This window comes from Cryptotermes secundus, unplaced genomic scaffold (genome assembly GCF_002891405.2).
Source record: "Cryptotermes secundus unplaced genomic scaffold, Csec_1.0 scaffold197, whole genome shotgun sequence".
NCBI classification, from domain to species: domain Eukaryota; kingdom Metazoa; phylum Arthropoda; class Insecta; order Blattodea; family Kalotermitidae; genus Cryptotermes; species Cryptotermes secundus.
The window spans coordinates 551,376-576,696 of NW_019744107.1; the positions used below are offsets into that span (position 1 = coordinate 551,376).

The following is a 25,321-nucleotide window of genomic DNA, read 5'->3' on the forward strand; positions in this document are numbered from 1 at the left end:
AAGTATAATTAGAATGATCAAGTCAAGGAGGATAAGGTGGGCAGGGCATGTAGCACGGATGGGGGAGAAGAGGAATGCATATAGGATATTGGTGGGAAAACCAAGTTGATGTGAGCAACTACTCAAACATAAGTTTCCTCAGTGTGGGCCTCCTAATCTGGAAACCAGTTGCCCGCTTGAAATCGGCGACATTTCTCGGAAATTGCGGTTATCAGTTTCCATGGTGGCCCCTCGTGCTAATATGCCTGTGACATCTCATGTTGGTAAATAAAACGTCATAGTCTGTGTCAAAACTTAACTACCATGTACTATGGCAAAGTTATTTACTGCTGTTTTTCATGAACTATCTCATGTTGGTAAATAAAACGTCATAGTCTGTGTCAAAACTTAACTACCATGTACTATGGCAAAGTTATTTACTGCTGTTTTTCATGAACTAGTTGTTTGGGGGGGGGCAGTACACACGGTCTGAGGTATGAAAAACGTACCTTCTTACCGAGTGTGTTCTCGGCACTGGCGGCGATCACTGTGGTAAAATAGAACGCTGAATATAGAGGAAGGACCAAAGATTTCGCTACGTCACGGCTGATATGTTGTCAGCCACTGAGATTGAGTCGCAGTTCCCACGGGCTGCTGCGAGTGCTGCGACGGCTGCGATTATTGTGTAATGCTGATTGTGGGGTTATGTTTAAAAATTCGTATTGCTTATTACCACGTGGTTAAGGACTTTGAGAAAACAGTAATTAATCACAGAAGAGGCAATTTTGTTGCATATAAATGTTAACCTAGCAATACACTGACTAGTTGCCTTTGGTAAGTTGAATTTGTTTGTATATACGCCTGTGACTGTAAATAAAATCGAAGTCAGTGAAAGGTTAAGGGATTTGGAAGAGTGATGTTAGTGTTAGCAACTGTCTTCTTGGAACAGGGGCCTCTTGATAAACTGTTAGTTGCTAAGGTAGTGAGGAAATTTTCTCCCATTTCTGGATTCCAAAGGGTCATTTTTCTATTATCAGGTATCAGGACGCAACTGCACCCTTTTTGAGGAGATGGACCCAGTTTCCATAAGATCCATTATAATTTTTCATTGGACCACACGACTTTATATCCCATAAGATTTAACTTCGAATCCCAATTCCTTTATCATTTACCAACTAAGCTATAATAGTCACTGCAGTGAGACCTCTAAATTTCACAGAACTTTTAATGCTTTTTTATAAACTATTTGATCCAGAATAACTAAGTTGGTGGATGATAGCGGAATTTGAATTTGAACAGTTCTGTCATCTAGGATATGCTGTGTAATCTGGCGGAAAGAAACCAAGATTTCAAGGGAACGCATTACCTCCGTTCTCAAGACTGATGAGCAAGAAACCACGGGAATTATGTAATGCAAGTTAAAATAGTAGATTATGTTTAATCTAGAATTCTGTAATTTAAACTCATTAATAATTTTTAATTAGAAGTATGGCTGCCACTGTAATATATATATATATATATATATATATATATATGCGCATAAGCACAATAGTGTGTGATATAAAGGGAACGTACTGTGTTTAAGACTGAATTAAATGACATATATGGCAACTTAGGAAGCTCTAAACTGGTAAAATGATTTTATATCAGTTTAAATTTCTCTGGTATATGTATGTTCAATATAAACATTGCGAATATCAACATGAAATTATTGATTAGCACTTGTGGAAGTTTGTACAATATTACAGTACATACAGTAGCCTTCTTTTGTTATTTATTTGGTGCCTTCACTGTATTCATGCAGGTAAAATATGGCAGCACAAGTTGCTGGATTTGATGATCTGAATGAAACAACAGATGACACACACATTATAAAGAAGAAAAATGGTATTAGGAAGAAATGTGGTGGATTCCAAGGAATGGGACTTTCTTTCCCTGTACTGAAAGGAATTCAGAAGAGAGGTTACAAGTTACCAACCCCAATCCAACGAAAGGTAATATTTATTACTTCTTGTCTTTAAAGGTCTGTTTTCATTGTAAGTAATTACGGAAAGCGAATCTAAGTTGAAGTCTGATTTAAGAGAAATTAAATGGAAAGGTTCCATAAGAACTTCAGTATAATGCCTGTTGTAGGTATGATGTAGTGAACTCAGTAGACAATATCTAAACTGACATTCTTAAATTTGAGTTTGTCTCATAATTTCACAGACTTTATGCACTGAAACATAGTGTAAACAGAAAATTCCATGTGAGCTATAAGGTAATCTGCCAGACTATGTCATGTTACATCCCAGAAGATAGTTCTCTTCAGAAAATATCATGTTTAAGAAAACTGTTGTGGCATTTGTATGTGTTATATGTAGTTTTATGCCATCCAGTTATTTCCATATATGTTTTCTGGTTTCAGTTTTACTTAGTTTAGACCACCTTAACAGCAGCAAGGAAGTTCATCACAGCCAGAATAGCCTAAACTGTATATACAGAGAAATTCATTAAAGGCTTGTACACTGTAATGTTACACAGTTGATATGAACTTGCTATGCAAGTTGGCTTAAGTAGTAATGCTTTTGACTTCTGTTTGGGAGGTTCCTGGTTTGAATCTTAACTGAGACACTCACTGTCCTGACTGAGGTCTTTTGTGGTTTTCTGCAGTCCTAGAAGGCAAATCCTCAAGTTAGGAAGAAACTCTTCCAGTTCACATCCTTTCCAATTAATATTTCACTACTTATTCTCATATTTGAGCTGTATACTCTGAGCTGCTGACAGAGAAACAAAAAAACGAAACTCCGTGGTTTAAGTCTGCAAGTGAACAATTCCGGCCAAGCAACCACCAATTTTTGATGAAGGTAGTGCCAACTTAAGCAGATAGAGGGTGTCGTGTGGTCAGCACAACGAATCCCAATGGCCGTTAATCTTGGTTTTCTAGACCAGAGCCGCTATTTCCTTGAAATAGCTCCTCAATTATCCTCATGAGGATGACTGGGCCGTGTTCCAGACCCACTACTACTCAGAAAATCTGGTGGCACCGGGAATCGAACAAGGACCTCTGGATCTGTAGCCAGGAACTCTTAACCACTAGACCACAGAGACAGTACAGTGTTATTAAATAAACCATAAATGATTAGATAAAATATGAATGTCTTTGTGCTTGGCTACTAAATTTTATGGCTTGTGTCCAAAGTAGTACGAAAGTTGACCATCCCTACAAATTTTTCACAGTAAGGTTATTGATTTCTGTGTTTGTTTATACCTTTATTTTATTTGTTTACTTTCTTATCTGTTATATTTCTGTGTCACTTTGCAAGTAACAGCAGATTTTTATAAAAGACACTTAACACTTGCTGAAGAAGTATCTAGTTAACAGAGTTGTAATTTCCAGTTGGTTTGAATTGTTGTCATCGAAGGTTACCCGAGTGGCTGCAGTTACAAATTGACTTTCCATTTTAGGATTACATCTTGTTACATCTTGTACAATTCTTTTTCAGACAATCCCTCTCATTATGGAAGGTCGTGATGTTGTGGCCATGGCTAGAACTGGTAGTGGTAAAACTGCTTGTTTTTTAATCCCACTCTTTGAAAAACTTAAGGCTAGAGTGCCTAAGAGTGGTGCAAGAGCCCTGATTCTGTCTCCAACCAGAGAATTAGCTCTACAGGTATGTTGTAAATTCAAGTGGCAGAAACTATCCCGTCTTCTGATGAACTGAGTCATTTCCATTTTGTATTATATATTGGCTTTCCACTCTTTCACTTCCTGCCATCATCCTAGGTAATAAAGGCAGAAGAATTGTACAGACAGAGATCTTATTTTGTATATTGGTATTGATAGGTAAATTGTTGGAAAGTGTTTGCAACTGCCAATATGAAGAGGTAGCGTAGTTGGTTGAGGGGCTATGCTACAAGTCGGAGGGTTGCGGGTTCAAGTCCCGATGAGGTCATTGGATTTTTTTCATTTGATCTAATCCTTCCAGCCACACTAGGCCCTGGGTTTTACTCAGCCTCTAACAGAAATGAGTACCAGGAATTAATTAAATAATTTTCCTGGGTAGTAAAGTGCAGCTGGTGCATAAGGCTGACAACCTTACCGCCATCTTTGAGCTAATTGTTTAGAGCAGCCCTGTCCAACGCAGCACCCGTGGTATATTTTTCTGGTGCCCTCCGTAACCACATATAATTGAGCCAATTTTTAATATTAATTCAAATTGTAAGACAAGAGACATTTTTGAACATCTGAGTACTGTTAAATATTTTCGAAAAATTTTATTATTATTAGTAGTAGTAGTAGTAGTAGTAGTAGTAGTAGTAGTAGTAGTAGCAGTAGTAGTAGTAATAGTCATGGTGGTGGTGGCGGCGGCGGCAGCAGCAGCGGCGCCCGCACCTCCATAGGCATCAGTGAATTGTGCCCGAATACATAAGAACGTTGGACAGCACTGGTCTAGAGTGTGTGGGACCCTCAACGTCTCACAACCCTATGGGCCTTTATGGCCTGATACAGGGATAGCTTTACTTTACAATATGAAGAGGTCTCCTAAAGAGTAAAGGTAAAGTAAAGCTATCCCTGTAACAGGCCATGAAGGCCCATAGGATTGTGAGATGTCAAGGCTCCCACATTTTCTCCAGCCAGTTAGCTTACAGATGGCGGTAAGGTCAGCCTTACGCGTCGGCCTCCTTTTCCCCAGAAAGATTCCTGGTACTCCTATCTGTTAGAGGCTGAGTCGACACCAGGGCCATAGTGCGGCTGGAAGGATTAGGTAAATTGAAAAGATCCACCTCATCAGGAATTAAACCCACGACCTTCCGACTTGTAGCATAGTGTCTCAACCAACTACACTACCGCGTATATATTATAACATTTTTTATGTTATACATTATAACATAACTAACACATCAACTATTGGACTGCCTTGAAGGAGGTTTTCCCGACGAATCTGCTCGAACACTCTTCGCTGCTCCATATATAGTCTCGGCCTGGACCACCCACAGAAAACACATCGCTGCTCAGCAACACGTATTATGTATTGTTGTCAGGCATGTCCACCCATGCGTTGCCTGGCAATGGATATACCCTAATGTTGCGCATCGTTCCTGCGATATGTGTTTGTCGGTCAGTTACCTAGCAACACTGTGCCCATCCACATTACAGTATTTATGAATAAGCATTTTATTATTGAAATCTCATATTGTACTGTTGTGTACTGTTGTTCTTTTTCTAGACACTCAAGTTTGTCAAAGAATTGGGACGGTTCACAGGACTTCATGCAGTCAATGTGTTAGGTGGAGACTCAATGGACAATCAGTTTAGTGCAATTCATGGAAACCCTGATATAATTGTTGCTACACCTGGCCGATTTATGCACATTTGTGTTGAGATGGAACTGAAATTGCACAGTATGGAGTTTGTTGTCTTTGATGAAGCAGATAGGTATGGTGATAGTATTAACAGGTTTAGCAGTTAATTGTAACAGAATCTTGGACCTGTTTAGGCAGTTAACACCTCCTAAATCCATGCCATAGCTCAGGTGGTTAGTTACCAGCTTCCCACACAGTGGCCCAGATTCAATCCTAGGTCAAGTCTTTTGGGATTTGTTTTGAAGAAAGTGTCACTGGGGCAGGTGTTCTCTGAGAACTTCGGTTTCCTCTGCTAATTCCTTATTCAACTGGGGTAGATGGTTAGGGTTTGAGTCCCATTAAGGGTAATAATAAGTCTTGACATAGGGCAACATTTAAAATTAGTCACTCCAGTTTGTGAACTACATGGTTCAAACTTTGGATGATAATATGCAGAGGTAGAGCTGGGCCATCCGTAAGAGCGAGAAGGGCTGGGCCCCAGCAACATTTGATACCTCTGGTTTTTCTCAGTTTAACCTTTAATGTACAGACTTTTAAATTGCCGGGAATCCCCTGCGGCCGGTATTTAAATCACCCTGATTAATTAAATTTGCAAACTGTCAGAAAAAATCCATATTTTCCGTTCTATGCAACATAGAAATAAAAACTAAAAACAACCTGAAAGACAATAAATTTTTCTACATGTACACAGAAGAGCAATTTTTACAAATGAAAATTAACTGTGATTATTTTGTCATGAATTGCAAAATATGATCTTTATTATATATGTCATGAAATTCCAAAGGACTTACCCGTTGTTTATTCTTCAGCCTTGAATCATGGTGATTTTGTAAATATAATCACACTATATACTCGTACAATAATATTTTGTTCAGACTGTACGCGAGTTTGAACTGCTGCACTTCACAGTTTATGATAACTCACACTCGATGCGCGTGTACTACTTGTTGAAGCAGCCGAACCCACACAGCGCAACGTGACACTTTACGTGCTTCTGCGCTTCTTATTCTGAGAACAAATACGTCTTAGTTTCCCTTTGGTTGGCCAGTGTTGTGAATGTTTCATCTCCAGTCGACTCAGTTGGCCCTCCCCCGAGAAACGCCACTGATCGTTATATTCGGGTTGTGCGATTGAAGAATCGTCTTGGGGGAGGGGGTTTGTAGCAAAATCAAATAAATGATGTTGATTGACAAAGCGACACTCTCACCTGTTGGTAATATTCGCAAAATAGTGATGCAAAGTAAGTATAATACTAGTCGAAAAGAGTGCCAGTCTGACACATACTGAAGGTCGCAGTGGCGAAGATGCATTTACTCACAAAGTAATACTGGCTCAATGGGTTTATACCTCTTCCAAGACGCAAAATAAAAGTGATATATAAAGAAATATATGACAGTCTGAAACTGACTTTCTAACTGATAAAGAAATATTAGACAATCCGACACTGACTAAAGAAATATTAGACAATCCGATACTGACTTCCTAACTGATAATTCGCCACTGAAAACCAATACTTGCATGCGTCACACTTCCTTGAAGGCTCTGGAAGCACTCACATGCAAGTACAGAAGAATATTTTTCTCATCAGTTCTCGAAACAAAGCTGGGCTATATTTGGCTGACCAGGTCATAAACAGTCATATCTAAACGTAAATAGTATCAAAACCAGTACCGTGATAAACGATTTCTTTGTTCAGAGCTAAGGAATGAACCACTGACATGACCCCACATAGGTTTGTTTTGGTTTCAAACCCAAGGTCAAACTGTGAGCACTCCCAAAGAGAGCATGTGTCCTGCGTCACATATATGTGTCATTTGGCCAACTTGGGTTGCTGCTTGTGTCATATATATGTGACATTCGCCCGTTAAAGGTTAATCTCATGTAAAATATTTTTGCTGCAGGTTATTTGAAATGGGTTTTGGTGAGCAGTTACATGATATTGTGAGCAGGCTTCCAGAGAGACGGCAAACACTTCTTTTTTCAGCAACATTGCCGAAAGTACTGGTTGATTTTGCAAAAGCTGGTCTAAGTGATCCTGTGTTGATAAGGTAGGGAAAGCTTGGTTTACATTCTTTTCTGTGTGCATGAAAGAATGCATGTAGGAGTGGCCATTTCTGTCTGTCCACATGACTTTATATCCATCCAACCACAATTTTAACTTGAGAACTACAGGACAGATTTTGATAAAAATTAGTATGAACATTATATCATTGGAGATGACTCCATACCTGTGCTTTTTATTCTTTTACAGTCGGTAATAACTATGTGGTGAGTGGCATTAATGCCCTAACCAAAATGGAGTAAACACAGTAAGAAATATTAAGCATTGTAATGGTAAGTAAAGTAAAGGTATCCCTGTAACAGGCTGTGGAGGCCCATAGAGTTGTGAGATGTTGAGGTTCCCACATTTTCTAGACAATCGGCTCATAGATGGCTGTAAGGTTGTCAGCCTTAAGTGTCGGCTGCCCTTTACACCCAAGAATATTCCCAGACTATTCCTGGTACTCGTTTCTGTTAGTGGCTGAGTCAAACCCAGGGCAATAGTGTGGCTGGAAGGATTGAAAAATTGAAAAAATCCACCTCATCGGGATTCGATCCTGCGACCTTCCAGCTTGTAGCATTGTGCCTCAACCAACTATGTTACCATGTACCCCCAACCATTGTAATGGTAGCAACCGTAATGTCAAGATAATGAAAGTAATTGTAGTGTCAAATTCTTGAGCTTGAAGAAGTGTGTGTGTGTATACAGTTGAAAACAAATGTACTTACAGTCTGATGTGAATGTCACTGTGATGATAGTGTTGAGTATACAGCAAAGATTTCAATTCTGGTTGCTGTAGTTGACCAACCTGTTGTAAACTTTCATACTGACTGCCCTATATAAAGCATTAACCCGTTGCCGTGGTTCGTCGTGTATGTTTCGTCAGGGATTTAAATCGTCTGGGGGGGTTCGACGTGTATGTTTCGTTCAGCTGCACACCTATGTTATAACGCCCATAATAATTGATGGTTTTGCTGTAGATTGTTAGATTTTTCGCTGGCCTGTTGTCAGTAGAACAGAGTATAAATAAGACACGACTTTATCTGNGCCGGCTGAATATATTACCGCAGGAGACGCAGCCGCGGAATTTAAATTACCGCGTCAAAGGGTTAAGCAAGATATTGTTGGTAATGGTATTTGTTGCAATCATTTCAGATTGGATGTTGAATCAAAGCTCCCAGAACAATTGAAGCTTGCATTTGTGTGTTGTCGATCAGAAGATAAATCTGCTGCATTGTTATGTCTTTTGAAACATGTTATAAGACCAGAATCTCTTATTGTTATATTTGCTGCCACCAAACATCATGTGGAGTATTTACATATGGTAAGAAGTACCTTTGCTTTTGTTGTGGTAATGAAATTAAATTCTTCTGTTCACACGTTATTACAGTTTGTAATACCTTATATGGACAGTTACCTGGTATCCAAGTATCTGCTCCAGCACAAATTTCAAAGACATTTTATAATTTTTATGCAGTTATTCATTCTAATTCACTTTTTCAAAGCAATTATATTTATCCAGCATGTGGAATTGGCATTTGGCATTTATACAGCTTCCTTAATTATTTTCACTGTTAGATGTGTTATCTAGGAACTAAGCCTCTACATGTATGTCTGTTTTCCCAAAGTTCCACCTACTCAGTTTCCTCTCATGCTCTTCCTTCCTTTCTTTCCTGCCCTATTTGTCCTATCTTGATCCTGTTCTCTGTCATGGGTGTGTTTCCCACAGGTGTTTTCCTTTGATTTCTTGTTCAAAGACTTCATTGGAATTTTATCTTCATTCATTCTTAAAATTTACGTTCCACAGTATTTATTTTTAAATTTACCCTTATTTTCTTGTTTCTGCTTTCTCTCTTCTGGTTTGTCCTACTATTATTTCTTCTGAAATTTTTCCAACCCATTCAAAATTATTGTCTGTAAAAATATTCAACATCACATATTTCATAATAAAATAAAGTGAGCTCTATAAAATCAGTCTTTCCTGTGATAACTTTAAAATTGTTACTAATAACCAAGTGTGTGACACATTTTTTTTTTTATAGAGTTTTACCATAGTTTTCTTTTATTTCAGCTGCTAGACAAGGTTGGCATCACAAACACTTACATATATTCTAACCTGGACCCTTCTGCTCGGAAGATCAATGCAGCCAAGTTTCGGACAGGCAAAGTTTCAGTTCTTCTTGTGACAGATGTGGCTGCAAGAGGCATTGATATTCCTGAGCTGGACATTGTCATAAATTACAATTTTCCAGCTAAATCCAAGTTATTTGTACACAGAGTTGGTAAGTACTAGTTCTCATTACTTTTCCTATTAACGATAAAGTTCATTCCATAGTGCTGTGGCATGTACAGTATAATATTTACCATTCAGTTAATATATTATGTGATTTTGATGTTCTCTTTTTGTAAATAACTGTATCACATTTTTTATCTCTTAAATTTTCTCTCTGATGCTTGTTAATCATTCCTTCAGTGCAATAGAAATTTTTGTATTACTACCCAATTGTCTAGAGGCATGCGGTAGCATAGTTGGTTGAGGCACTATACTACAAGCCAGAAGGTCGCAAGTTCAAGTCCCGATGAGGTCATTGGACTTTTTTTCAGTTGACCTAATCCTTCCAGCTGCACTGTGGCCCTGGGGTTGACTCAGCCTCTAACAGAAATGAGTACCAGGAAATAATTAATTAATTTTCCTGGGGAGTAAACTGTGGCTGGCGCGTAAGACTGACAGCCTCTGTAGGTGGTGTCCAACTTCTTCCAGGACCCACCATCGCCCTGGGTTCGTTTCCTCAGCTGTCGGCTGTGCCCTGTGGCTAGATGCCAGTCCCCATACTGCTTCTTCAGTGCTCTGACTGTTTTTGCTGCAGCCTCCTCTAGAGACCACCTCATGCACTGCTGTCTCCACTGATCAGTGACCATCTTGGCTATTATCTCTTCTTGAATGGCCTCTGTCCTGGCTTGGTGGATATGCATCCAGGAGATGAGAGTGCTTCAGAGTACCTCATATTTGTCATTATTGGTGTTTATCCTGGCTTCTATCTTTTCTTGATTGGTGTCTATCTTGGTATACATCTTTTTTTGTTTGGCTTCCATCCTCTCTTGGTTGGTTTCCATTTTGGCCAGCATTTCTTCTTTGAGGAGTTCTTGGCTGGCTCTCATGTCCCTTGGATTGGTGTCTGTTTTTGTTTGGTTAGCTTCTGTTTTCTCTTGCTTCGTTCTTATTTCAACCATCAGGCATGCCATCATTTGTTCTGTCTCCATAGGCAGTGTCGCTGTTTATAGCTGTCTCCAGTCCAGCCACTTCTGACACCATTGTAACATGTATGAGTGACTGTTGACAGGATTTTGGATTGGAGATTGGATTTATTGAACTGTTACAGATCCATGACCACAGTAATTGTAATGCCATTGTTAATTTCCACACTTTGTAAATCACTAGAGCACATGCTAAGTCTTCCAGTTTGCATTGTTTTCACTAGTAGTTGCCCAGTAATGGCTCCAGCAATGGAATTCCTCAGCTTGCATGCTTAAGTCGTCTCTGAATGGCAGCTCCCTTCCAACTCTTTACTCTTGCAACTACAACTAAGTCTTCTCTTCACAGACTAACTGAATTTCAACTGAGCACTTCTAAACATGTATTGGTTATAACATCTCAGTTCAGACTGCACAGAAAAAACTCTTCCTCTGTTGCTGTTCACTTGTTTCCGCGGGAACACGTTTGCTTGAGAAGCTGTTGTCAGCAATGGCTCTTGTATACAAGGGGTAGTCAAAAAATTCCCGGAATGGTGGTATAGCACTAATGGTAGGACATATAGCAACGCTTACCTAATCACCTTCAAAGTAGGACCCTTGCGAGCGCACACACACTTGCTCCATCGGTTCTGCCATTGTTGGAATCAGCGCTGGAAGGCTTCTTTTGGAATCTTCCGGAGCTCAGCCATTGCATTCAATTTGATGGCCTCCATGGTTGCGAAACGTGTCCCCTTGAGGCCCATTTTCGGAGTAGGAAACAGCCAAAATCACTCGGAGCGAGATCCAGAGAGTACGGTGGTTGAGTGATGACAGAAATGTTTTTCTTGGCAAGGAATGCTGCACAACAAGCGATATGTGGCTCGGTGTGTTATCGTGATGCAGAAACCACTGTCCCTGCCACTTGTCGCGCCGCTTCCTCCAAACTGCATCGCGCAACCTCTGCAAAACTTGCACGTAGAAATGGCCAGTAACAGTACCAACTTCTTGCTCCAGCTCTGTGATGGTCATTCTTCGATCACATCAAACCAGTTGTCGCACTTTTCCAGTCATTTCTTCGGGTCTGGATGTCGAAGGTCTCCTGCTGCACTGATCATCCTCTAACGTCTCCTGCCCATTCTTAAACCAGGAAAACCAGTCATAAACTGCGGATTTCTTTAGTTCAGTATCACCATAAACTTACTGCAGGGCCGATAGCGTCTCTGAAACAGATTTTCCCAATTTGCATATGAACTTGATGCTCAGACGCTGTTTGAACTGTGACATTGCGCTGAATGACCAACACTCATGTCTAATTCAAATGGAACAGTAACAACAATGCACACTGAAACCTGTCCAGACCTGTTGCGCCTGCGAGCAGATGTGCTGAGCTTCCCACCACAATCTCCGTCTGCAGGGGAATTCTGGGAACATTTTGCCTGCCCTACATATTTACTTATTAAGAATCTGTTAAGCAGATGTTTCTTCATTTGCTTCGAGGTTGCTACCCAGCAACAGCTCTGCATGCCACAGTATGTCTGTACATGGCTCCCTCTACTATGATATAGTAAGAAATCACATTATTGATACGTGTAGAGTAATATCACCAGCCATACCTGGACTGTCTAGTAGTCCAGTATTAACATGCTTGTCTAGTACTTAAAAGGTCCCAGGTTAGATCCCAGCCATTGCTACTAATTAAAATACAGTGAATAAATAATGACAGCAGGTCATCTGGAGACAGGAATAGAGCCAGTTCTTGAAATGTTGTGTGTACCAAGTATACCGCAGAGAATGGATGATGTCCAACATTATATTAAATAAAATTTATCATATTCATTTTTTTAAATGTTTAATATACAGATAAATTGTTACTCTTCCATCACCATGAATTTCTTCTCTCATGTCTTCCTTTTATTTCAGTGAGTGCAACCAAACTGAAGTTATACTAAAGAAAATATTTATTGACCTGCAGGTCGGTGTGCTCGTGCAGGCAGAAGTGGAATAGCTTATTCACTTGTGGCAAATGATGAGTTTGCATATCTGCTGGACCTACATTTGTTTCTGGGTCGTCCATTTAATGCCTTACAAACCGAGGCAGCTAGTAAGGATGATGATTTCCCAGATGGTGTTATTGGACGTATTCCTGAAGTGTTACTGGATGAAGAACACAGTGAGCTGAAAGTTTGGCATGAAACAGAGAATGATCTGGTTAGTGGAAAGAAATGTATGTACAGCATGAGGGAAGCTCAAACCCAATTGCAAGCTGGAGCAGTGGGAAACCTCATCTTTGCTGTGTGACATTTCCACATTCATGTGGGCTGTCAAGTAACCAAACCTCCCTTCTTCTTTGAAATACCTGTTTAAGATTTCTTTAGGTAGTGGTGGATTTGATCATTAAATTATGGAAAATCTGAAAGGGAGGAAATTTTAACACTGTGAATATTAATTAGTTACTATAGGAATCTGACGATGGTGTATAACACACAGAGATATTGGGTTTTCGGACTTTATCCATCATCCTGGTTTTTAAGATAACCAAGAAAAAACACGACATTTTGGAAACTGGATCTGTTTCCATCCTCAGGTGATGTAAAACACCTCTTCTGTTGGGTCCCTTAGAAAGAGCTAGCCTCAATCACTGGACCAGTGACTGAGGACAGAAACAGATCCAGTTTCCGAAACGTCGTGATTTTCTTAGTTCTCTTAAAAACCAGGACGATGGATAAAGTCTGAAAACCCAATATCTCACTGTGAATATTGACGTAGGATCATTGATGCTGAATATCAAATTGGGATTGCAGTGCATATTTCTTTGTGAAAGTTTTTCTTCCTCAGTTTCCTTCTGTGATCTTCCTTTCTTCCTTCCTTTGTGGCATCTTTCCTCTCATGTTATTCCCATCTTGCTGTCTGTCTTCTTGGATGCTTTCTTCTTAATTTCATCTTCAGAATCTTCTTTTGAATGTTGTCTTTGTTAAAACATACCCATGCAGTCTTACAGTAATTGCTGTTTATGCACATGGTGTATCTTCTTATTTTTTAAGGCGAATATGAAGAAGGTATGTGCTAATGCCTATAGACAGTACATCCGCTCAAGGCCTGGAGCTTCTGTGGAAAGCGTAAAGCGTGTCAAGGGCATCAATCCTAACAGTTTTGCTATTCACCCAGTATTTCTAGTGCAAGATGCAAGTCAGTCTAGTTCTTCAGATATACTGGAAAAGATGAAGAACTACAGACCTAATGGGGTAATACTGAATAAGTGTTTACGAGTAGAAGTATCGTCATATATTGTCTCTACTTTCTTCTTACAGTATAGCTGTCTGAACAGTATAACATGTATCTTTCCATTTTCATTGGTACCATAAAACTGACCAACAAATATTTTTTCAATTAGTGCATATACATTTGTTCAAATTTGTATTGAGTATTATTTATTCCTGTTAAGGGAATGGAATGATTTTATTTTATAAATGACATCTTTTAAGTATGTTAATATGCTTGGATTTATTTCATTGTATTACAGTCTTATCCTAATGGCACTGATATGCTGATGTCATAATCTGTGATTATATACCAGAATATTACATTATGTACCTGGATATTTAGTGTTTAAATGTCTTATTATGAAGGTGGCCTGATATTAAAGATGCAAGTGTTTGTTATACATGGCCTGTGCACAACCTCTTAATGTCACTTGCATATATTGGTATGTCGGGTAGAGGAGAAGTAGCCGTGCTAGTGTTGTTCTGCATCCATGTATCTAAGCAGGTTAGTGAGTGTTTATGATCAGAAGGTTTTCAGCCCAAAGGAAATGTCTGTGTGGTGCAACAAATTTAATCATGGTCGAATGGCATGGAATGATGATCCACAGAAATGGAGCAGACAAAGGACCTCGCAACTGATGCAAATTGCGTCATTGTCGAAGGTTTGATAAGGGAAGAAATTGCTGAAGTGACAGGTATTGCAAAAAGTACTGTTCATGAAACCATCTCAGATTTAAACTTCAGTAAAGTATCTTCTTGCTGGGTTCTGAAAATACTCACAGAGGAGCACATAAAGAGAAGAATTTTTGCCATTACCAAGATGAAGGAGAATTGTTCATGGAAAGATGGGTTTATAGGATCACCTCAGAGTCGTAAAGAAATGCTATGACTTGGAAACATCCTCATTCACTCACTATGGAAAAAATAAATATTGAGCCATCTTTGAAAAAAAAGCAATGGTGACCATGTCCTGAAATTGTGAAGGCCTCCTGCTGTGTGAATTTCTCCCATCAAAAACAATCATCAGCAACAAATAGTGTGAAACTCAAAAAATTATGTGAAGCCATTAAATGAAAAAGAGCAGGATGATTAACCGCTGGAGTGAGGCTTCTGCATGATGGGGCGTGACCTCACATTCAGCCCAGGCAGCGGCCTGGTTCCAAAAGTTGAAGTGGAAAGTTCTGCAGCATCCACCACATAGTCCTGATTTAGCGCCATCAGATTTCTACCTCTTCAGGCCATTTAAGAACTTATCAGGAAAAATATTAGAGGCCTAAAATGCATTGCGAAAAACAGTTGTGTGATACTTTACATCCCTTGGAAAGGAACACTGCCATGGAGGAATGATTAAACTTGTGAACCGATGGTATAAATATCTGAATGCTAACGGTGACTACATGGAAAAATAAACAATGTAGTGTTTCTTGACTTCATTAAAGATTTTTTCTTTCACAGTAAATATGTTAATGTAATTTGATGCTGTACCTTTAAATTTGGACTGCCCTAATACAAATATGATTTTAATATTGTGATATAAATAATAATGAGGCTTACCAGTGTCATTAAAATACTTCTGTAATACACTGTTAAACTTGAATCAAATGTAAACTGTAATCATACCAGCTTTCGCACTCAGGTGGGAGAGGCAGATGCTCCTGGCATCATCTCAGGCTAACTGGTAGTGACTGTGTTATCTTAGTAGTTTCAGTTTCAGCAGTTTTGTGGTGGTTCCTGCTGACATGTTTGAAACATGATCTCCTGTGCAGAGCACCTCAGGGCTGTTTTTGATAAGAATGTTCAAGTCTGCCTCTAATTTCATGCATTTCTCTTCATTGAGCACTCAGTTTTTTCTATTCTTGTCCAATAATGACTGCATTAATTTGTTTACAATCTTATAAATACTTGTAATTTTCTATTTGCAATTGTAATATTCTCAAATTTACATTGTAATTCTCTTTACTTTTCCTACACAATAGCACAGTTATTATAGAAACAGGCTGTGGGCTGAATGGCCAAGGAATTGGGGTTCAGTTCCCAACAGGGGCAAGAGACAGCATCCAGACTGTCTCTGAGGTTCACCCAGCCTAGTGTGCAGTGGGTACTGGGGCCTCTTTCAATGGGAGTGAAGCAGTAGGAGTGTGAAGGTGACCACTTACCTCCAAGTTGTGTCAAGTTCAAGAATGGTGGTGCTATAAAAATACAAAATATATACTCTGCTATATATGCCAGAAATTCAGAAATTATGTGACTGCATAGTGGGAGAGGAGGGAAGAAGCATATAAGACTCCAGTATTCTGATCTGTGATGCCATGTAGTCAGGCAAATGGGTACCAACATTTTGGAGGAACCTGTTAATTCTGTCCCCAGGCCACTGGGGCCTTTGACCTGACTTCATAAGAGAAGCTCTTACTTCAGAAAATGCCAACAACTTGATTAGTGGTGAATGTGGGACACTGTAATATACCCTGTCCACCAGCAATAGTTTTCCAATTTCCTGTATTTAGAAACGCTACTGTAGTTCATACCTCACTGTTGTGGTCCAGAAGTTTGTTTTGTGAAATCCTCAAACCTAGCCGTACCCAGTGTAACATACACCATTCTAGCAGATCTTAAAGGTTATTAATTAAATACCAATACATCTGATTTATTTATTCTTAGGTTTCCTTTCAGTTGAAGCATTTGTTTGTATGACTTAGCAAATGGATTAACTTTCCACAGCATCTCATCCAATCATTGCATTACTTCAGTCATACATGTTTGGTTTAGTTGGTTTCCAAGCCATTTTGTTATTGCTTCAGCAGAATGGAAAATATAAAGTCCATATCCTGGCTTATTTGCCATGTTGGATATAGCAGTGAGACCAAATGGTAAATTTGGGTGTGTATCCAGAAAGAATATGGACCATTTCCAGGTGGCAGTTTAATCTCTGTGCCCATTGATGCAAACATCGTTGCTGAGTTGTACTCGCTTTTATGTTTATCTGTAGTTTTCTATTTCACATGTATCCCCTCACCTCCCATAATAGAGCAATCAGGTGGCACCCCAATTGGTGCTCCTGTGAATTTGTTCCAGCTGGTGAAGAATGGAAACATTATTAAGCAGTTTATATACATGTTAACATCATTTCATAAAGAAAAAAGGCTAGAGAGAGTCTGTTCACATTTCTTTTTCTTTCTTATCCTCTTTTTTTTTTTTAACCATAAATCTAGTTTCTTTGTAATGTACTTGTGATTATTCTTAATGCCATAAGCCTAGATAACTTCCGTGGACTTTTGACTTCTAAACACTTTATTTCAAATGACTATCTTTTGAATTGTCAAAAATTTTCAGAGCCATGAAAATAGATATTGTGTCACCTGTAAACATTGGCTAGAACAGGAATTCTTATATGTTTTAAACATACAAAATTACTTAAGTGCATCTCCATTGTCATGACTTTGACTTGATTTCTTTTCAGACTGTATTTGAAATTGGTCAGTCCTCTAGATCCCGTGCATACACTGTGATGAAATCAACTCGAGCTAAACATCGCAGTTTGATAGTGAACCATAAGCGGAAACTTGAGGATAAAGAGAAAGAAAACTTGAGTAAGTTTAAACAGTTGCATAAGAACCAGTGTCAGTCACAGTACTCGAAGGAACTTCACAGATAGTCACAGACAAGAAGCAGTAAACATTGACTTTCTTTAGTGTTGCCCTTTCATGTGCTGTTTGGCAACACTTATAACCATACATTTTTGTTTATGTGGGCATGTATTTTTAGAACTGTCATATATTACATCATGTATTGCGTCTTTAAATCAATTTGTAAATGTTGTGCTTTGTGCTTCTAGTCAGCAGGAGCAGTGAAAGGAAGTCAATGATGGCAAGTAATGATGATGACATTGCAGACACGTTTCACAATATTATTGCACCTAAGAAACGTAAACATGATTCTCAGACGGTACGGAAAGAGAAAAAGAGAAAAGTTTTGGTGGATGAGATGCATTACATTCCATACACAGCTCCAGATCACCATACAGAGCAAGGGTGGGTATGTTTGTCAGCAGAGCTCAACAAACCCACTCATTTTCTCATCCATGATAAGTGGAAAATCAAGGCCATCAAGTGTAAAATGTTTGAATTTATGCCTTAATATTCTCTCCTATTCTCCTCTTGTTTCCCCACAGTTACTGAATACTAAATCATATCTTGTACAGCCATTATAAGTGTGTTATGTGACCGTAAGTAGGTTGATATGGCACAATTACAATAGCATGAGTAGGTACAGCTTCTTTTGGAGAAATGTCTGGCAGGTAGAATTTTGTCATACTGGTGAACTGAGCCACCATTTGTTCACCCCTGTTTATAAGAGTTTTAAAACTCTGTAATACTATAAAGAACAACAGTAATCACAATTAGATGGTATTTCCTAACATGTTTAGGACTGTCGTATAAACTACTGATGCCAGGTAATTTCATTAATAGAAGCCAAACGCTGGAGAAATCAACATATGACATGCATATTTTGGGGAATAAATGAGAAGGCATATAGAAGGATTACATATATATAATTTAGAGAAGTGGTTCTCAAACTTGTGACTGGAGAGCAATATAAATGCAGGAAAATTGTTCCGTCTACCATTCCTATCACAGGCCTGCCTGATCACCGACTTCCTTCTGCTACATAATCCTGATGAAAGGATTTATAAGTCGTACTAGTTATGAATGGATTTACTAGGTACAGTTGCCATTTTACTTCATTGTCAAAGTAAAATCTCATTAAAATAGTGGTATTATATTTGTCAGCTGTCAGTTGGTAATCACTGTTTTAATTATTGCCATTAGTTTCAAGGACAGGTGTGGATGTGGTCTAACTTCATGGAAGTACTTCCCTAAGTTGTATTCTTTTCATCTGTACCAGGCAGAGAGTAAAAACTATACTAGAATCCCCATTATGAGAATTTGGCTCATGACTAGAATAATTAGCAGTGTGATAAGTGCATTAGTTGGAATCAAACTTGTCCTAACAAACTGAAACAAAATCCGTCATTCAAATGACCATCTCAGTCATCATCAGCCCATATTTTTGTAAATGTAGTACTATTTATATTTATTTTCTGGTTTGTACATAAATTATTAAAATTTATTAGATAAAGGATTAACTGTGCAGATTTTTGTAAGTTTTTGATTTGTTTCATTCTGGTCCGTCACACTAACAATTACAAATATAAATCACTCTGTCCAATGTGACCTGTAAGTTTTTTACTACATGAAAACCTAACACCCTTACATGTTTCGGTCTCACACACACTTATATGATGGTGGTTTCCTATTTGTGGTGATGTTTGCGCTCTGAGGATGGTCCACAGAGACCGAAACATGTAAGGGTGTTAGGTTTTCATGTAGTAAAAAACTTACAGGTCACATTGGACGGAGTGATTTATATTTGTATTTGTAAGTTTTATTTAGATATTGGCTATCCTAATAAATTTTTGCATAACACAAATTCAGTTAACATTTTGTATAATATCTTTCTCCTAACTGAAACTTTGTAATCAATAAATTCTTGAAATACTGTGCCATTATGCTTCCATTTCTTCCCTTCTTATATCCTGAATTCATAAAATTTCATTGATTATCAGCCTGTTATATTAGAAATTGCATTCACCAACAATCAAATGAACTTCTGAATTTATATTGTCAGAATAACATCTGATATAATTTGATGAATGTAAAAGTATTAATTTGAGGTAAATGTCTAAATGAAAACAAACATAAGAGTATGGTTTACTGATGTGGGATGTAGGGTGATGATGGTGTGGATGTCTTGGTTAGGGAGGAATTGAGTAGTTCGTTCCCCATCCCAAATCAGCAGTTTAAATCCCACGGTGTGTTGGAGGGCTCAAGGTTCACAAGTGACTGAGGGAGGAGGATTCCAAACATTGGGCTGCCTATGAGGTAATTGAAACTCATCACTGAAGGGCTGTCCAGTAAACACTCTAGGAACCAGCTGGCCCTGGACAGGAGGCAACAGGGACACTGACTGGCCACTGCATGTTTGTATGTCAGCTCCATAGTGGGTCCCTTGGGAAGTGCCACATACAAGATGTGGAAAGGAGAAATAATTTTCATACCACATACTTTGTCAGTGCCCAGTTGTGGCTAAGCATAGGGTAGAGATCTTCCATAGTAAAAAAGGGTTTGGCTATAGCATTAGAGTTAGGACATGTTCAAGGATCATAGCAATATTTGTACTCACAGTGGATCCAGCAGTTGTCTGAATGTTTGGGTGACTGGATGTCATCTCCCCAAAGTCTGGAACAATACCAGTGATTTGTTGATGATAATCATAACTGATGTGTTCATAATCGAAGTTTATTTTTTTTTATAACAGTTTTTCGGTAAACAACTTTGAACTTGAGGCATCCAAAGCTAAGTTGGATTTGACTGCAGACAGTGAGGAAACATTAAGACAGCAACAGAAATTAAAACATTGGGATCGGAAAAAGAAGAAAATGGTTGCTGTTAATATGGTTAGTAACTGAGCTTACTACATGCTTTATGTATAAGATATTTTTGTCCATTGAGCTCCCTCCATTCCTGTGTTTCAAGCTTGTTGCTTTTCAACCATAACTGTTTTCTATAGCACAGTAAGCAATATGTCCACTGCTGTTTCAGTAGTTTAGATTCATATTGTCATACCTTGCGCTCTAATTGTCTTAAAGAGACAATTTGAGTGGCATTATGTTCCTGTGAATGAATATAATGGGTATGTTACAGGATGATTCCAAAGTAGTTTCACTTCCATTCCAGATGCTTGCAAAGAATGTTAATGTGAATGTAATTTATTGAGGACATAATGCCATTTAAGAGCTAATGTGATTTTTTGTTCAATGAATGCAGTGCAAAATATAAAGGCCTGAATTTTCTTAAAAATTACGTCTTTCCCAATTAGTAGTTATGAGCAACACTAGATCTCCCTTAATCTACATCACCCACCACAAATACTCATTGCCTGATTTATTGGTCATTTAAGTTCCCCATATTGGATGTCTGTCACAAGGTGTGATTGACCCTTTGACATGACAGTGCAACCCCACACAGTGCTTGTTGGACAAAAAGGTTGTTGCAGTCATTTTGCTGTGAATATCTGGGCCTCTGAAGTATCATTTAGGAGGTTGCTGATTCCACAATAAGAGAGAAGTGGAACTGGCTATTGGTGAATGATTGTGAATGAAAGAGCCTGATTTCTACCCCACTGGAATCTGTAAACTCATGCCAAGATGGAACAAATGCATCAATGTACTCAGGAATTATGCTGAAAAATGATGATACTTCAGTGAAATAACTGAGCTACATTTATGTTGTAATGACTTCTCATGTAATTTATATAGCCTTGGGATCCTTACCTATTGAACAACCTTTATAAATAATCACTTTGAAGTACAATGCTTCCATATCCAGTTTTGTATATGGAATCACTCAAAGATGCTGTGAAATGTGTTCCATACTCTTGCCAATACGTATGTACTGTAGCCATGACTGTTAAAGCAGTGTGCAAGTATTGTAGGTTTTCAGATATGATTTGAATCCTCATTCCCAGTCCTTTTTTTAAGTACATAAGTAAATTTTAATTCCTTAATTTTAATGTTTTTGTTTCCTTGATGCATATTGTGATCTTGACAAGGAAAGCTGCCATATACCAGGTGAAGAACTTCTATTTCTGATATCGGTAAATGAACCTATATTTTGTTGAGGTATACAGAATATCAAAAAACAACATTTGGAAGATGTGTGTACTCTGATTTAGAGAACACCTTTCCACTCTTTTCTCACTTACTGTGAGTAGTTATTAATGTTATTTTTTTAGGATAAGAAAGTGAAGAAAATTCGTGATGAGTCTGGAGCATGGATCCCAGCCACATACAAAAGTAAACGGTATGCTCAATGGAAGGAGAGAATGAAGGTAGAAGAGGATTTTGCAGCAGACAGTGAAGATGATGGTGACGATGATCATGGAGATCAAAAGAGAAACCAGTTACGTGGTATGTTTAAAATACATTTCATAGATGATGTATGAAATTTTATTATACAGAGGTCATCATTCTGCCTCTTCAAGCAAAGTCTTCGTTCTGGAAATATGTATGTTGTGGTATACTCCGGTTTGGTGAAATTTGTAACAGTCCAAGGAGCCTTAGCCATCTTTCAATATAGTATATGAAATTCCTGACAACCTGACTGCATTCGCTAACAATGTGAGGTTGACTGGTCACGCTTTTGCTTTTTACTCCGAATGGTTGTACATTTAAATCCCAGCCCAGCAACTGGCTGTCCTGACTTTTGGGTTTTGTGGTTTTCCGCACCTCCTCCAGACAGATACCTTGCTAGTGCTTCAAATTAGGCCACAGCAATTTCCTGTCTTTATTTTTATATTTGATTACTAATTAATCATTCTCTCATTTTATGCCAAGTGATTGAGAGCTTTATTACTTAAGTTATAAACACTTAAATGTATTGCATTCATCTGATTTTAAGTCACTGCAGTTGTTATATTGTCACGACATATGGGCGTGAAAATAATAACGGAGTTTGAGTTAGATGATTGGATTTATTAACATTTTCTTGTACAGTCACTCATAATTACAATAAATGACTGCCTAGGACTCGCTCCCTGCTGATCTGATCTGCTCTCAGTGCTGTGTTCAGAAGACTCATTATTGGTCCTTACTGTGAACCAAATTAATCCAGTCCACACCTTACCATATTATTTCTCTAAGATACATTTTAGTACTATTCTCTCATCTATGCATAGGTCTTCCAAGCGGGCTGTTACCTTCACTCTATGCACTTCTCATGTCCCTTGTGTGCTACATGTCATGCTCATCTTGTCCTCCTTCATTGATGATACTAATAGTATTTGGTGAAGGGTACAAATTATGAAGTTGCTCATTATGTAGAGTTCTCCATTCTCCTTTCATGTCAACCCTGTTAGGTTAAAATATTTTACCCAGCACCAGTTCTTAAAAGCCCTTGATCTTCCATGTAGGTAAAATTATAGTTTGTAAGATTTGAGGCTTTCACGGCGGTGACTATGAAGAAAGCAGTCTTCTGGGATTTGGCACCGTGTATATGTGGTGTTAACCGACGTTTCGGAGGAACGTATCGCCCCCATCTTCAGGGTAGAAGAAAAAGTATAAGAAATCTGCAAGCNGTTTGTCAGTTTTGTTGTTTTGCTTTTTATATCTCACTGTATGTCCCTGTAATTTCTATATTCTGGAAGGATTTGAACCTTCTTAGCTTATATGTTTGAAACTTAAAGAAAAAGTGGTAGTGGTGTGCCACTGCTTAATAATTACTCAGCAGAATATGTGAAACTTCTTGGAGGAACTTCTGTCCCTGTCTTCAGGGCTACATCTAATCCTACTCACTTTGACCTTGAAGAAGGGCAAGACATCTACAGGATTGCACATTATCGCAACCTGGATGACCACGATTTGAATACTCACTGCTATGAAAGCCTCAAATCATCTAAGTTATGTTTTTTGTTCCCAACCAAAATTTATCCATTTTGCACTGCTATCTTATTGCCACTAGGCTTCAACCATTTTAACTAAATGCAGGTGTCAAATGTGAGAAAATACTGTTACCTATGTAAGCTGGAATATGTATTTTATTTATGAATGCAGTAGTATTACAGATATCTCAGCTTTTGTTTTTGACGTTTTGTGTTGCTTGTACTGCTTGGTAATACAGTGGTAGAATTATTTTGTAATAGCTAATTTCCAAATCTTTTCCTCCATCTAAAAGACATGTTTACTTCACTACATGTAGTTAATAAGCCTGTTTATTTAGTTGTCTGTCTGATTATTACTAGAATAATGTCATAGAAGTCTAATGCAATTTACGAACATGCATGTTTTTTATTTTCTCTCCTTAGGTTTGAAGACTTACCCCAATACTCACTGGGGCCGACACAACAAAAAAGTTGAAAATAAAGTGAAGTCTGAATTGAAACGGCCTGATCAAATTCTAAAGGCTAGAATTGAACAAGAAAAGAAGAAAAGAAAACAAAGAAGAAAATGTAAGAGATCAAAGAGGAAGAAGTAGGTGTTTTATTATGATGTGTACAAAATCATACAGCTTATTTGTTTGGAACTACAATAAGGTAATGTCTGTGGTAGATTCTCAAGGATTCTTATGATGGTGTATAATACCGAGAGTTACTGGGTTTTTGGGTGGGGGCACGCGGTAGTGTAGTTGGTTGAGGCACTATGCTACAGGCTGAAAGGTCATGGGATCAAATTCTAAAGAGGTGGATTCCTTCAATTGATCTAATCCTTCCAGCCGCACTATGGCCCTGGGTTGACTTAGCCTCTAACAGAAATGAGTACCAGGAATATTCCTGGGGGAAAGGGCAGCCAGTGCATAAGACTGACAATTTCACCGCCATCTGTGAGCCTATTGTCTAGAAAATATGAGAACGTCAACATCTCACAACCCTATGGGCCTCCATGGCCTGTTACAGGGATAGCTTTACTTTACTTACTGGGTTTTTGAACCAGTGATTTGAGGTTAGCTCTTTCTAAGGGACCCAACAGAGTAGGTGTCTCCCCCCACCCCTCCCCACTTCAGTTTAGAAACAGACCTAGTTTCTGAAATGTGTTTTCTAGTTTCTCGGATACTGGATGATGGACAAAGTCCAGAAATCCAGTAATTATAAATATTTGTGGTGTTTACCCTGTCTAATTAGCAGAAACTCAGTGTGTTAACAAGCAGTGAATGAGTTAAAAGCAGTTCCAATCATGTTTGCAAATTTTGTACAGTATTTAGCAGAGCCTTTAAATTAGTAATAATGTACAGTTGCATAACTACACATAGTTTGTGATTTGCAGTGGAACTCGTAGTTTTACTTTCTTGTAATTCTGTGTAATTGGCTTCTAAAATAAACTATTGTTGCCTGGCCTGCACATGTCTATAATGTGAGACCCATCTTTTTACCTTTCGATACATCCTGGAAGTAGCTCAGCTGACTCTGAAGGCCAGTGTTGTCTGAGAACTCCCTAAAACCTTTTCCAAGCGTTCCTGCACCTTTATAATACATGTCAATTTCTCACATGAACCAGGAGCTTGAATAGCTCAGTCGATATAGCAACTAGCTACAGGCTGGACGACCAGAGGATCAAAGTTCTAGTCCCAGTAGGGTCAAAAATGTTCTCTTCTACATGTTGTCCGGGCTGGATCTGGGGCCCATCCAGCATCCTATCCAATGGGTACCCACGGTAAAGTGGCAGGGGCGTGAAGCTGACCCCTCACCTCCACCTATTGCCAAGGTCAAGAACACATTGGTCTATACATCCACTCCCGCATGCGCCTTCAAGGCATAGTGCTTAATTAGTTAATCACAGGAACAACTCTACCTTTTATTACCAGTTTAGTTCAGTGCTGCACGGAAGGAGATGAGAAGTTAGTGAGTTCAGTTCGGT

At 38.6% G+C, this 25,321-nt stretch overlaps 1 protein-coding gene across 2 annotated transcripts; it reads left to right on the forward strand.

Annotated features, from left to right (window-relative positions):
• The first annotated feature begins 511 nt into the window (after positions 1 to 511).
• Positions 512 to 24,234, forward strand: LOC111874384 (ATP-dependent RNA helicase DDX54). 2 transcript variants are annotated; one of them, XM_023869852.2, is made up of 14 exons: positions 512 to 813; positions 1,784 to 1,973; positions 3,465 to 3,632; positions 5,190 to 5,398; positions 7,227 to 7,373; positions 8,522 to 8,690; positions 9,438 to 9,648; positions 12,570 to 12,805; positions 13,639 to 13,839; positions 17,315 to 17,444; positions 17,690 to 17,885; positions 20,233 to 20,371; positions 21,709 to 21,883; positions 23,776 to 24,234. In XM_023869852.2, exons 2-14 carry the CDS (start codon positions 1,791 to 1,793, stop codon positions 23,943 to 23,945), a joined length of 2,334 nt encoding a protein of 777 aa, XP_023725620.1. In that variant the 5' UTR covers positions 512 to 813; positions 1,784 to 1,790; the 3' UTR covers positions 23,946 to 24,234. The 2 variants fall into 2 exon arrangements, with proteins under 2 accessions (XP_023725620.1, XP_023725621.1); XM_023869853.2 differs by lacking the exon at positions 512 to 813 and adding an exon at positions 1,315 to 1,387.
• Positions 24,235 to 25,321: the final 1,087 nt, after the last annotated feature.

What these genes read in the sequence shown, in the direction of transcription:
- LOC111874384 (XM_023869852.2), top strand. Translation starts at nt 1,791, where the DNA reads ATGGCAGCACAAGTTGCTGGATTTGATGATCTGAATGAAACAACAGAT. An exon ending in CAACCCCAATCCAACGAAAG is followed by an intron (nt 1,974 to 3,464) that starts GTAATATTTATT and finishes ATTCTTTTTCAG; the next exon opens with ACAATCCCTCTCATTATGGA. An exon ending in ATGTGGAGTATTTACATATG is followed by an intron (nt 8,691 to 9,437) that starts GTAAGAAGTACC and finishes CTTTTATTTCAG; the next exon opens with CTGCTAGACAAGGTTGGCAT.